The sequence below is a fragment of the Bos indicus x Bos taurus genome, chromosome 12 (genome assembly GCF_003369695.1).
Source record: "Bos indicus x Bos taurus breed Angus x Brahman F1 hybrid chromosome 12, Bos_hybrid_MaternalHap_v2.0, whole genome shotgun sequence".
In the NCBI taxonomy this organism is placed as follows: Eukaryota; Metazoa; Chordata; class Mammalia; order Artiodactyla; family Bovidae; genus Bos; species Bos indicus x Bos taurus.
This window is the reverse complement of record NC_040087.1, coordinates 30,539,960-30,555,196: the sequence shown is the minus strand read 5'-3', so window position 1 is coordinate 30,555,196 and position 15,237 is coordinate 30,539,960. Positions and strand designations below refer to the sequence as shown.

The 15,237-nt window shown below is 40.4% G+C and overlaps 1 protein-coding gene across 1 annotated transcript in view; it reads right to left on the bottom strand.

Moving 5' to 3' along the window:
* UBL3 (ubiquitin like 3) overlaps positions 1-14,394 on the bottom strand; it is a 48,744-nt gene extending 34,350 nt beyond the window's left edge. The window contains exon 1 of the mRNA XM_027557496.1: positions 13,295-14,394. Coding sequence (XP_027413297.1) covers positions 13,295-13,336 — 42 coding nt within the window. The 5' untranslated portion in view covers positions 13,337-14,394. The remainder of the gene's footprint in view (positions 1-13,294) is intronic.
* Positions 14,395-15,237: the final 843 nt, after the last annotated feature.

Sequence of the window (15,237 nt, the reverse complement as noted above, 5' to 3'; positions counted from 1 at the left end):
ATATTAAAATGGTGAAAAGTTAGAAATGCAAAAATATCCAAGAACACAAAATGGGCCCACCTAGCTGGCTGGCTTAAGGAAAGTGACAAAATATCATTAATTTTCATCTTCCTCATCAATAAAATGCAGCTAACACAAGCACCTACCTTGTAGGTAAACTTGTTCTGAGAGTTTCTTTTTTTTTTTTTGAGGATTAAATCTGTTTCAAGTCATTAGCTTAGCACAGTGCCTACAATATAATTACTTCTTAAGCCCATAAATACTTATGAAAAACCTACTATATAAAAGGCATCATACTTACTGGCCACAGTGGCCAATGAAAGAGATATACCTACCTAACAGAATTGTCGACAATTAAAACAAATCTAAAGACAAACTAATGAATTACCAAGTGTGACTAGTGCTACAGAGGGAGCCCGTGGGGTTCTGAGTCAGAAATCGAGGGATGAGGGAATTCAATTTTAGATGTGAGCAGGAACAGTGCCTCTGAGGACAGGAAGCAAGACGGCACTGCCCACAGCTGTAGGGCACAGAGGACATTGAGGAGGATTTCAGGCCCAGTCCAGGTGTGGGAAAGAACCTGTGACCCGTCTGAGAGGACCCAGGATAACTGAAGCACAGGAAGTCAAAGGAGGTAAGATTACAGAGACAGGCAAGAGCCAGATGATGCAGGACTCCAAAGGGCCTCTTTAAGGATCTGTGATTTTATTCTATGGAAATTTATTCTTCAATGGAAAGCTGCTAAAGTTTTCTGTTTGTATTTTTTCAGAAGGAAAGATGATCCAATTTATGTCTCACAAAAATCACTTAAGCTATCTTTGGAAAGTGTATCACAGGGGAACGTAAACAGAAGCAGAACAATTAGTTGCAAGACTAATGCCGTGTCCAGGAGACAGCAATGGTACTTGGCAATGCGGTGGTGGCATGGAGAAGAGATGGAGTCAATGAATTCCAGGCGCAGTTTGAAATGGATTGAATTTGGGGGATGAGGGAAAGGGAGAGATCAGAGATGACTCCTAGATGTCTGACTTAAGCAACTGCCTGGCTGATGGTGCCATGGTAAGTAACACAGTTAAGTACTGAATTAATTTTAGCTACTCATAGCTACTATCAGGATAGAAAAGAGAGAGGGAAAAAAAACTTGGTAATTCTAGAGCCAAAAGGGAGGGAGGGGAACTAAAGCACACACAGAAAGGGCAATTAGGTCAAGCCATGAGGAAGAGCGATATCAGACCAAATTCCCCACTGAAAGCAACTACAAAAGTGACCTAAGATACCAAACAAACAAACTGAGCTACCTGAAGGTACACAGAAAACCACCGAGAGCTACACGGACGGCCCGTTTTCCCCTTGAGGCATCTGCCAGTTACCAGTACAGGGCATCCAGGCCAGGCAGAACAGGAGCCGGGAGCTTGTGGCAGTCCCGCCGGGCTGGGAAGGCAGAAACTGGACTTCTGTGCTACACCAGAGGAGGCAGGATTGAGGATCCCAGATAAAAAGGAACTGCAAAGAAGGAGCGCAACATCTTGCTCAGTGTTTGCCTTCCAGGAATGTGCTGAATCATAAACAACATGGACTGAAATGCAGAAAAGCTCCTCAAAAAGATGTTGCGAAGAGGCCAAAAAAGCTAAGCAGAGCTTTTATCAGTCCTCATATTTAAAATTCAGGGCCTGCCAAGGAAGAAGCATCTTGGTAAACACTTCAAACTTTTAAATAAGACCTCAAAAGAGCTATGTGTTAGAAGCCTATTTGAATTTCCTGATTACCCTGAATTCAGGCTTATTTCTTATTAATCACTAATGAATCAAAGTGATCAATGTTTACCTAACTACCTCCCAGAGAATATTAATATTTTTTATGTTAAGAAAGATAACATCATTCAGACCCACTATAATGTTTCATTACAATGTTATTAAAACATTACCAGGCATATTGGGAAAAAGGATCAAATGATCAAAAGCTAGACAACGGAAATGGGCTCATGGGTGATAGGGATTAGTATCACAGTTATCAGACAGAAACATTGCAACAATGCTTATATACTCAATAAAAATAGGTAAAACATTGTGAGAATTTGAATCTGTATAAGTTTTAGAACTGAAAATACAAAAACTGAAATTAAGAACTTAATAATTGGGTATAACTGTATACTGGACAGAGAAGATAAGGGAACTTGAAGACAGTTCAGCAAAAATATCCAAATAGATACACAGAGTAGGAAGAAGAATGAAAACTGAAATGACCTAACACACATGCATTTGTAGTCCCAGAAAGAAAGAACTGAATAGAAAAAGTACTTGAAGAACCCCAGCTTACGGAGAAGGTGCGGAGAAAAAGGAACCCTCCTACACTGTTGGTGGGAGTGTAAGTTGGTTTGAGTGTGTAAATTGGTGTAGCCACTGTGGAAAACATTATTGAAGTTTCTCAAAACAGAATTACCATACAATCCAGCAATCCCACTTCTGGGCCTATATCTGGACAAAACTCTGATTCAAAAAGGTCTATGTACCCCTATGTTCACAGCTTTACTGACTATGCCAAAGCCTTTGACTGTGTGGATCACAACAAACTGTGGAAAATTCTTCAAGAGATGGGAATACCAGACCACTGTACCTGCCTCCTGAGAAATCTGTATGCAGGTCAAGAAGCAACAGTTAGAACTGGATATGGAACAACACACTGGTTCCAAATCTGGAAAGGGGTTCATCAAGGCTGTTTATTATCACCCTGTTTATTTAACTTATACGCAGAGTACATCATGAGAAATGCTGGGCTGAAGGAAGCACAAGCTGGAATCAAGATTGCCAGGAGAAATGTCAATAACCTCAGATATGCAGATGACACCACCCTTATGGCAGAAAGTGAAGAGGAACTAAAAAGCCTCTTGATGGAACTGAAAGAGGAGAGTCAAAAAGTTGGCTTAAAGCTCAACATTCAGAAAACGAAGATCATGGCATCTGGTCCCATCACTTCATAGCAAATAGATGGGGAAACACTGGAAACAGTGACAGACTTGGGCTCCAAAATCACAGCAGATGGTGAGTGCAACTTGCTCCTTAGAAGAAAAGTTATAACCAACCTAGACAGCTTATTCAAAAGCAGAGACATTACTTTGACAACAAAAGTCTGTCTAGTCAAAGCTATGGTTTTTCCAGTAGTCATGTATGGATGTGAGAGTTGGACTATAAAGAAAGCTGAGCGCTGAAGAATTGATGCTTTTGAACTGTGGTGTTGGAGAAGACTCTTGAGAGTCCCTTGGGTTGCAAGGAGGTGCAATCAGTCCATACTAAAGGAAATTAGTCCTGAATATTCATTGGAAGGACTGATGCTGAAGCTGAGACTCCAATACTTTGGCCACCTGATGTGAAGAACTGACTCATTTGAAACGACCCTGATGCTGGGAAAGATTGAAGGCTGGAGGAGACGGGGACGACAGAGGATGAGAAGGTTGGATAGCATCACCGACTCAACGGACATGAGTTTGAGCAAGCTCCAGGAGCTGGTGATGGACATGGAGGCCTGGTGTGCTGCAGTCCACGGGGTCGCAAAGAGTTGGACACGACTGAGCGATGGAACTCAAGTGGACTAAACGTTCACAGCAGCACTTTTCACAATAGCCAAGACATGGAAACAACCGAAATATCCATCAACAGATGAATGGATAAAGAAGATATGGTACATATATACAACTGAATACAATTGGGCCATAAAAAAGAACAAAATAATGCCATTTGCAGCAACATGGATGCAACTAGAGATTTTCACACTAAGTGAAGGAAGTCAGAAAGAGAACGACAAATACCGTATTGATACCATTAGTATACGGAATCTAAGATATGCCACAAACGAACCCATCTCTGGAACAGAAACAGAATCAAGCACAGAGACTAGACTAGCAGTTGTCAAGGGGAAAGGGGTGGGAGAGGTTTGGATCGAGAGTTAGAGATCAGCAGATGCAAACTGGTATATATAGAAAGGACAAACAACAAGTTCCTACTGTATAGTACAGGGAATTATATTCAATATTCTGTGAAAAAGCATAATGGAAAATATGAAAAAGAATGTATATACATGTATCAATATAACTGAGTCACTCTGCTATAAAGCAGTAATTAACACATTTTAATTCAATTATATTTCAATTAAAAAATAAATTAGAAAAGAATTCCAGCTTAGAAAATTCACAAAATGACAAAAATAGCAAGCCATAGACTCAAAATGCTCTACAAATTCCATGCATAAAGAATACAATAAAAGCTATGCATAAGCGCACGATAGTAAAAGTGCTAAAAGCCAAAGACAAAGATAAAATCTTGAAAATAGCCCAAACACATTAAGTTCAACAGAAGCTAAACAGAAAAACACATTAACTTCAAAGGAAAAATAGTAAGACCACAAGTTGACTTAATAAAAACAGTGGGAGCCAGAAATTATAAAATAATTTAAAGGTGCTAAAGGAAGAGACCCTTTAAAGATGAAGGTAAATAAATACACTTCCAGGCAAACAAAACTAGTTATTACTAGAAGACCTGCAAGACATGAAATCTGAAAACTGACTCTGTCAAAGTCAATAGAGAGTAAGCAGCAGCACAAATTACCAACAATCAGATTTTAAAAGCACATTTCATTACAGATACTACAAACATCAAAAAGATAATAGAGATATTATAAAAAAAGAAAAATAAATCTGAAGCCACATTGAAAAATTTAGATAAAATAGATAAATGCCTTGAAAAGCAAAACTTGTCAAAACTGACAAAAAAGTAATAGAAAACATGTATAGTCCCACATGAATTGAAGAAACAGAATCAATAATCCTCAACCCTCCCCCCACGAAGACTCCAAATTCCATCACCAGTGAACTCCTCCAAACATTAATGGATGCAATAAGATCAATTTTCACAAACTCAGAGAATAAAAAACATTTCTCAGGTCATTTTTTGAAGTCAGAATAACCTTGACAGCTAAATATGTCAAAGACTTTACAAGAAATTAAAAATCACTAGTCAATCTTTTTCATGAACAAAACTGAAAACAATGTAAATGAAATATATTGTAGCGTATTAAGAAGATAATTCAAAATGAAAAAGTTAGGTTTATCCAGAAAATCAAGGATGCTTTAAAATTAGTAAAACGTGTATCCCTACCTCACCACAGTTGTTAACACATATCTGAACACACAGCTGCTACATTCTTAAGAATTTTATCCTAAGAAAATAATCAGACAAGGCACAGAGACATACTCTAAGACAGGCATTACAATATTGTTTTTAATAGCTTTTAAATGCTTTATGAATATGGAATAGCTAAACAATTTTTGTACGTCATTCAGAATCCGTTCAAAATTATAACATGGTTCTATACTTATTTGTATGGATAGTTGTTAATGATATATGACTAAATGAAAAAATCAGGAGCATTTCTATGGCAAAAACACTAATTTTAGAAGAGAGTAAACAAAATCAAACATCTGTCTTGAGAGAGCATTTTGCCTAGACATAATGAATTGCCATGTTAATTTATGTTCATAAACACGATATATTGCCTAACTTAAGATAATTTTCCTCAACAGAAAGAACATTTTCTTTTGAAAACCTAGTTATAGAAGACTGCCCATATATATTTTTTATTTAGACCATAAAAAAATGCTGCTAGACTTTAATCAATTAACAAAGAATCTGCATCATACATAAGCAGATACTAGTAGGAAGACAAACACAAAATACCCTAAAAGCACTAAATCAACCCATGTGTCTGTCACATATATAATGCAACCACTTCAGTGTTCTTGCCTAGAGAATCCCAGGGACGGGCGAGCCTAGTGGGCTGCCGTCTATGGGGTTGCACAGAGTCAGACACAATTGAATCGACTTAGTAGCAGCAGCAGCAGTCTTTGAATTCAAAGTGGTAAGTTTATAGGAAAAAAATTCTATTGTATAATATATATACAAGAGGACTCAAAGCTCCAACAAGTTTAAAGAAAATTCCCTTGAATTTAAGCAGTAAGAAAAGTGTGTTACTTGCTGCTGAGTCGTGTCCTACTCTTTTTTATCCCACAGACTTTAGCCTACCAGGCTCCTCTGTCCATGGAATTCTCCAAGCAAAAACACTGGAGTGGGTTGCCATTTCCTTCTCCCAGATGATCTTTCCAACCCAGGGATTGAACCTGGGTCTCCTGCATTGCAGGTGGATTCTTTACCATCTGAGTCACCAGGGAAAAACCCACCTGCATTAAAATCACTCCAACCCATAGGTTACACAGCATTTTGCAAAAATACCTGGAGCAAGTTGTTGGGAGGGGATCCAGGTATTCTGCTGAACAGAGGGCCTGAGGGGTGAGCACTGTCTGCTCAGGTACACAGGGGAAAGGCTTAGGGTGTTTATCACTATTGCCATGAAACCCAAATTCCTACCCTCGCTCTGTATTTTCCTAGCTATGTGATTCCAAAGAAGACCCTTACCCTCTCTGAACCTAGGCTGAGAGAAAGTAAAAACAGCTCTGCTGACAATCACTCTATGACAGAGACAGACAAGGCCCGCAGGAGACCAACAGGTAATAAACTCTCCCAGGGCCACACTGGGGCTCACAGTGACTGACAGCTCCTCCAGCCCGCTTCCTTTTTCCTGCCTCCTAAACCAAGACCGCTGGAAGATCCAATTACTAACCCACTTCCACTCTGTGTCTGCAGCATTCTACCGAGCTAGTCTCCTGTTCCCCGGCTCCCTCATCAGCATCATGAGGCAAACCCCAGCGAGAACCTCTGCGATACCCTCTTCTGTGACTTCGTGGCTACAAGTCAGTAAATTTGACTTGTTCCACTACAGATGTATTCCTGGTGCTCTTCACCAGGCGGGTAACAGCCGCTTCTTTTTCTACTTACCAACCTATTTCTCCAGGGTCACTGAAAGGATGAAACTAAATCTTATCCTGTCAAATGCCAAGCATCTGCCTGGGAAACAGCTAGGACACAACAAATATTAGCATCTCTCCCCTCGGAGCTCAAAATAAAGCTCCTCGTGTAATTTTATTTTTTAAATTATCTAGTTCATCCCTGCAAAAATCTACATCTCTCCAAAACTAAGCCAGGAAATAAGCCCCTCAAGTAAACAGAACTCTGAACAACCAAAATAGACATGACCAAATGAAATAAAAGACTAGGCACTTTCCCATAAGAATGCCTGAAAATCCCACTTGGACGTCATTTACTCATTTTTAACACACTTTGTCCTAATAAACTTTGGAAATCTGATTTCTACACCCACAGCAAATTAGAATCAGCAACTATGAAGTTAGAGAGGGACAGTTAGGCATACTGACCACAGAAAAATACTCAACAAGGCAGGAGATGGGAACACTATATCAAACAGAACTCAAAATACTTAGAAATCTGAAGTCATCTTACAGCTTCTAAAGTTTGACTGAACATCCCAACCATAAAATACTTCAGCATACAATGCCAATATATATAATATATTCATTTATAAACCATACATTTTATGCAAATTATAAAATACACTAAAACAAAATTAAAATTTATTGTTTTAATTTTAATTAACTATGTTAAACATTGTTTTGATCACACAACCACTAAAAATACTATTACTCTTAACACTAAGAGCACTGTTACTGAATATGACTATTTTTGATCAGCATCTAAGATATTCATCTTTAGTAAAATAAAAATGTGTTGTTCAGTTTTGAGTTCTACAACTCTTTGAGGTACTTTAACAGTGAACCTCTGCTCCCCATTTCCATTCAAAGTATCAAAGATTCTCTTAAAAAGTACCTAGGGCTTCCCTGGTGGTTCAGTGGTAAAGAATCTGCTTGCCAACGCAGCAGACGCTGGTTTCATCCCTGGTCCAGGAAGAACCCACATGTCACAGGGCAGCTAAGCCCATGCGCCACAACTATTCAGCCTGTGTTCTAGAGCCTGGAAACTGCAATTCCTGAAGCCCGGGAACCTTAGAGCCCACGCTCTGCAACAAGAGAAGCCAACAAGCAGCCTGTGCAGCACAACTAGAGAGCAGCCCCTGCTCGCCGCAACTAGAGAAAAGCCTGAGCAGCAAGGAGGACCCAGCACAGCCAAAAATGAAAAAATAATATTTAAAGTACCGATATAAAAGAGTGTCATAAAAAACTGCAAGAACCTTGAGAAACTCGATAGTCCTGCTATCTCTACATTACAAAATTCTCATACTGTCCCTCAGGAAAATGTTCATTAGAATGTGGACCTAGAGAAGCCTGGAGGTTTTTTCAGACCCAATCCATGTATTAATTTAAAAAAAAGTTCAATTTCTCCTTCTTTTTTGGAGCACAAAATAAGCTAGAAGTTCTAATATTTTCATTCTCAAATTGACTTGCCTCATCTCACTTTGTCAATTACTAGTAGTCAACGGGCACAAAGCTTCAAAAGCTGTATTAGATGCTGAGCTAAGACAGCTGTAGTTTTCAGAATAATGACAGTACGTTACAAAGAAACAGTCAATGAACTTCACTGAACTGAATCAATATTATTCAAATGATGGCTAAGTCACCAAAAGTAAGTTAAATTATGTGTCTCATATTACATGTAAGCAAACAGGACAGTAATCCAGTATTTTGGGAAATTCCCCAAAATAACCAACATGTATTCAAAAAATTTACTGATTCAGAATAATTTATTACCCAGGGTCTCCAGTTACCATGAATTCTAGTCACTTTCAATTTTCCCCCTCCAGAAAGAGAGGAATTCTTAAAGAGCACGTTGAAGTTCAGTCTCCTAAAATGTATTTACTATTTCATGTTATGAAAACTAGTAGAGCCATCAGTACTTTATCCACTAATTTAAAATAACTTCAAAACTTACACTAATAATGCATTTTTCATATTCAAAGTAGTATCAGATATCACTGACTTCATGCTTAACACCATTACTACAGTCGTAGTAGTACGGGACAATATTTATGTTTCCCATAAATAACAGAAAGAGTAATGCCTTAAGTCAAGAAAATCATTCAACAGTTTTTAAATGTTTTAGAAATTATGGTAGATATAATAAACACAAGACATATATTCATGTAAATTTGACATCATGTTGGGTGAACTCCGGGAGTTGGTGATGGACAAGGAGGCCTGGCGAGCTGCGATTCATGGGGTCACAAAGAGTCGGACACGACTGAGCGACTGAACTGAACTGAAGAATGTGAAATAGAAAATGGTTCACAGGAAGGAAAGATCAGTGTGGACTAGAATGGACTAAAAACCAGTTTCACAAGAGAGGGACATGAGCTGGAATAGGATTCAGAGCTGGAAAGGAAAAGTCATTCAAAATGGAGGGAAATAATGTGTTATTTGTTTTCTCAATAAAACTGTCTAACTCAAGATACCAAATTTAAGACACAAAGTAAAACAATTTAGAGAAATATACCATAAGAGACATGTTATTTAATATGTTGTTCATCAAGTCACCTACATATGCATGTGTGTGTGTATATATTAGTATACAGATATTAATATATAAATGGTACTTATCCACCCTTAACCTTCATAAAACCTCCAACTCATATTAGGAACAAGAGCTCCAGCAAGAGAAAGAAAAATTTAAAAGAGCTGTAAGTAAAGAGAAAAATTTAAGGCATTGGATCTTAATATAACTCTTTCTCCGAAGTTAAAACTCTTCTATTCTCTAAACCTTTTTCGAGCATGACATTTTCCCCCTGGTATACTCTGTATCTGTTATTAAACTTAGAAAAGTGATAAAACTTCACTTTGAAAAGAAATTCATTTGAATAATTTCCTGTCCACTAGAGGGCTCCAATATTTCTTTCACAAGTGGAAAAGATATGACATTACAATAAAAATATTCATTAAGCACTGAAAAAAATCAAATTATCATTAACTCACTTAATCCCAGACTAAACATAGTTACATATGCTACAATTTCACATTCAAAGCTTAAAAAGGTACAGGATTCTTTATTACCTAAAATGCTTCAAATAACCAAAACTGCTTTGCCATTATTCTCACACTGTCAATGTCTCTCTTACAAAGGGTTTTCAATTTTATAGATATCATAAAGTATAATTTCAGTCCAAAGCTCCAAACAGTAGTTCCAATTTTTATATAATAAATTTTATATATTAATTTACATCTTGAAAACTTTCCAAATCCAGAAAACAAAATTACCAGCTTATCTAACCAGCCTTAGGCTTTATTACTGATACAAAGACTAAACATTTTCTTTCAGAAAGCCTAAATCATTAACATAATTCATGCTACAAGTATAAACAATGAATACAGCCCCATCATGAGCTCTGATTTGGGCCTAGGGGGGAAATCAATCACTTAAATACAATGTATTATAATGACACTGGGTTCAGGACAGGATATTTACAGATTTTTCTCACAAATTAGTTATTACACTGAAATGTCAGTAAATCTCAATTTAAACTCAATCACCTTTAGCAAAGAAAAAGCCAATGTTTTAAGTAAATACTGTTATACCATTTATAGGACATCTTTACAGAATGTTAATTGAAAAAGTATCAACTGCAAATTATTTTTTGTAAAGAATATAGCAAATCCATTCACTAGGGGTACCATTCGTACCCTGCCCTAAAAGACTGACTTGCTATATTTGGATTCTAAGAAAAAGAGACTCCTTATGGTACACAAAAAAATATACTGAATGTTTAAAAATAAATTTTCAATGTCAGTAACAAAAAAAGTCATGCTAAAAAAAAAATCGATTTAAAAAGTGAGTCACAATAATTTCTGTAAGGAGACTTTACCAAAAACAACAACTGCTTTAGCAATTATTAGAACTCAAGAGCGAACTATCTCTATTGAAACCATGACAGGGTTTATTATAATTTCACTGCCCCACCTCTTCTCCGAAATAGGATTTTCCTATACAGGTGACAAGCATCATTAACAGATGAAAAAGCGTAACATTTGTTTCTAAATAGCACACACTATCACCAATGAGAAACTTAAAATGCTTACTGCATCTAGCAAATGTATGTATTCATACTTGCAAGAATATGCATCCCAATCAATTTAGAATTATGCTGCAAGGGAAGTATCAGATTGTGGAGAGGTGAGGCTGAGAAGGCCGATGCTTTTCAAGAGTAGTGACATTTTCCTCACTTTAAGTCAGAATGTAAGTGCAGACTGTCAATTATTGATAATGAAAACTTTAACAAACATGAAGTATTGAGTCCACGACTTCTAACCGGTATTTATCATGTTATATTTCAAAAAGCTGTAATTCTAGGTACATATCAAAGGAAGACACTTCTTAAACAAAAATGCAATGTGAGTAATAGCAAATGACGGTTTAAAGGTTTTAATGCTGGAAAAAAACCCTCAAGGCCTCCAGCGAGTTGTATGGCTAAAAAATGAAACATAAAAATTATTCAGAATCATCTAATCTGAGCTGTACCCTAGACACATTCTGAAACAGCATCACCAAGGAATTATATGTTTATTACATAATACTGCTTTGCCCTTGCCTATCACCTTTAATCAAGGGATCTCAAAGCACCACAGAATCATCACGGCCTTAAAATACAGTCTAAAACAGAAACAGTTGTATTTGATAACTAGAGCTATTAATACAACCTTGCCATCCCTTCCCGGCACCCCGATCCAAACACTAGCTTCCAAACCTCCTCTCTGACTTGGAAACGGTATTCTCCAAATCACCTCAATTTGTGAGTGAAGCTACGCACATTCAGCTCCTTCTCATCACTGGGCCTAAATAAAGAAAGCTGTTGCACTGTTTTAATCTCACAGATCTATTGCACAACAACTTCTGTGACAGATATATAGTATATAAGGTGATCATACTGCACACTGTGCATGATGATATAAAATGGAGGTTTTAGCCAGACAGCAAGTCTTTGCTGGAGGGTACGAGCCCACAGAGTATCCATCGGGGAAAGTGGGTTTTCCTGCTCCGTCCAGAGACCTATCTAGGCAACTTCACCAACAGGGTGAAGGAAATCCAGTCTGGTTAGGCTTAAGCCGGCAGGAGACTATGCTCCAGTGTGCACCCCAGGAGGGAAAGGAAAACTAAAAGGACAATGCTCGAGTTTTAAGACTCAGGAAGGAGAGTGTTGGGTTGCTCTGTGGCCACCCAAGAGACAGAACACTGTGGTTCCTTTGCATTTAAACAGCACACTGAAAGGGAAATCAAACACAAGCAAAATGTCTTTAAACCAAGGTCAAAATATGCCATTTAGAGCCATTTAATTTAATTTTACAGCCCGTAAATGGGGTTCACTCTAACTGAAGCGTCTGACATTTTAAAATTTAATCCTCAGCAAAGTTCAATTTTGTTTTTTCACCGAAATATACAAACACTCAAATGTTAACTTCGAATATATGAGCATAACTATGTTAACTTCAATTCTTTCATAAAGGAGATTATTCCCCTTCCTGTTAATTGCATTACGTTTGTCCCCAAGACAGACAGCAAAGAGTAATTTCACCTCACACAAACCCACCTTCCCAGCGCTGTAAGCCTACACAGTTCCTGTTAGTCAACAGTCTCATAAGCTTAACCTACTTTATGAACAAAAAGAAAAGCGTCAATAAACAAGAGTACTTTGGTTTCCAGTTCTTAACATTCCAGGATCAAGGTTCAATCAATAATGTGTTTTATTAGCCTTTAAAAGTCCAGTGATGTCATACTACTAAATATTTGGTACTAAAAGTCCTGGAATATTCATTAAAAGTACCAAAATACAGTCAGCCTGGATTTGTGAACATTCCAAAACGTCTATTTCTGTGCCGTGCTTGTTCTCCCAAACGTTTCGAAAAGCTCACAGCAAATCCTGGCCGAGATAAGACGTCCCCACTTCTTGGAAATATCCGGCTTGCACCTACTGCATTCATGACCAGTGTCACAGAGCAAGATTCCCGATTTCATGCCCACCTCTGTATCTAGCAGGGACACCCGGCCTCAGCTCTGCCGTTTTCAGAAGCTTTCAGACACAAGTGTTCAGAGGCTTCTAGCAAAGCGGAAGAGATTTTTCTCCACTTCAAGGCACCTTGCTACATGTTCCCAACTTCTCCATTGTCTTTAACCATTTAGAAAACGCAACCAAGTGAGAAGATCCGTATTCAACGCAGCGCTTTCAACGAGAGCGACACCAGACCCTCCAACTTCTTCCACAATCTCCCGGGACCGTGGCTTCCCCACCCCTACCCCGCAAACCTTCACCCTACGCCTGCATCCTTTCTGATTAAACGAGATTGGAAACCACAATTAAATCAAAGGCTGTCGTTAACTCTTAATCCTTCACTTACCATATCCGCCGGGACATTACTGGACATCTTGCCGTTTGACATATACCCAGATGTTTACGCAAAGAAAAAAAAATTTTTTAAGACAACAAATTAAAAAGAGTCTTCTGTTAGTCTTCAAGCTAACAGAAATCAATCTTCAAGATCTTGATTGGTTCGAGATGTGCTCTCCAAAAATAATTTTTTAAAATAAAATAAGTTCTTTCCGAGCCGAAGTGCCGGCCTGGCCGGGCGCAGAGGAACAATCGCCGGCAGAGCTGTAGCCGGAGCGGAGCAACTCCCGGGTCGCCGAAGTCAGCAGCAGCGGCAGCAGCAGCCCCAGGACCGGCCGCGCCAGGTGGACCGAGCCGAGTGACACACGGACATGGAGCGGGGTGGGAGGGGGTTAAATCGCCTTCCTCCTTTCCCAGCCCCGCCGTGATTCACACTCGCTCCCGAGTCGAGTCCTCATGAAGCGGGAGAATGACCAGGCGCCGCGGCACACAGAGAACTTATGTGGCTACACATGGACTCGTCCCCGGCGGCCGGAGCGGGCAAACGGCTCTCAACTCGCGCGGCCGGGGCCGCGGAAACCCGCGCTCAAGGGCATTTAACTCGTTGGCAGCCGAAGTGCTAGCCCGGGCCGGAGAGCCCGGGCGGGGAGCGGTGGCGGGGGTGAGCGCGGGGCGCTCGGCCGGCCAGGAGCGAGACCCCCACGGCCCGTTGGGGCTCAGGCCGCGGGCGCCTCCGGGCAGCCGCGGGGCTCGGGGCGCATCGTCTCCGGCTTCCCAGCGCTCCTCTCCCGCCTCCTCCGCCTGTGCCTCCCCCCCACCGTCTCCGCCTTCCGCTCCCCTCCCCGGCCTCGCGAGCTCCCCGCGACGCCGACTTCGGCCGGACCCCGGAAGAGGCCGGGTCCTTCCTCTCCTCAGCCCGGGAACCGTTTCCTCTCAGAGCTCCGTCTCTCTGCCTCCTCCTCCTCCACTTTTCAGTCCCCGACGCCGCAGCCGCCTCCTGTCATCACCCCTCAAGCCAACATGGCGGCAGCGGCGGCAGCTGCCGGAGCGCGAGCCGGGGACCCGCGGAGAGCACGGTCCCCCCCCGCCCCGCCTTCCTCGCAACCACCGCCTCCGCCTTCCTGCCCCCCCCCGCCCCCAGTTTTCCGCGAACACCGAGTGCGTCACTACGGAGACCACCCTGGAGCATCACGGGAAATGTAGTCTATGTGGTGGGGGTGGGGGTGGGGAACGGGACACCAAACGCGTTCTAGTCGGACTCCGAGGCCACGCCCCTCTTAGCAACAGTTGCTAGGAGAGGAAAACTCGCTTTAGCCGGACGACTGCCCAGGAGTTTAGGGAGATACCTGCTGCCAGGAGGGCTGTGATACTGAGAATTATTGGGGGTGGGGGATGGAAAATGATTCTGCACAGAGAAATTCCCTCATGCACAAAATACTCTCAGACTTAAAACATGGTTTACCTCCAAGCAGAATCACTCATTTTAATGACAGCGCGCTCTCCACATCCTGCAATCTCAAAGCATTTCGTATAGTGATTTCATCTAGGTCTCTCCTCAACAATACATTTGGAGGATCAGAAGCAATCATTGATTTCCAATACGGTCATAGAAGTTCAGCAAGAGTAAGGATATCATTAAGCAGGGAGAATGTTTGAACATGTGTTTCTTGACGACCCAGGGCCATAAAACTACAATCCAGTTAATTGAAATTACCCAAAACTACATTCAAGACAATAGTGTATGAACCAAAAACTGTGTTAGACACAATAGTGTATGATGCAAAATCTCTGTCAGGAAACAGCTACGTACTCCAAACCACATGGGGTGACACAAGTTTACCAGGCTAGCCCTGAAATCCCACTTAACTCAAAATGTGATTGAAAACTTATACAGCAGCAGTGATTAGCAAACAACAGAAAATAATACCATCGGTGAGAAACTTAGATGAAGAA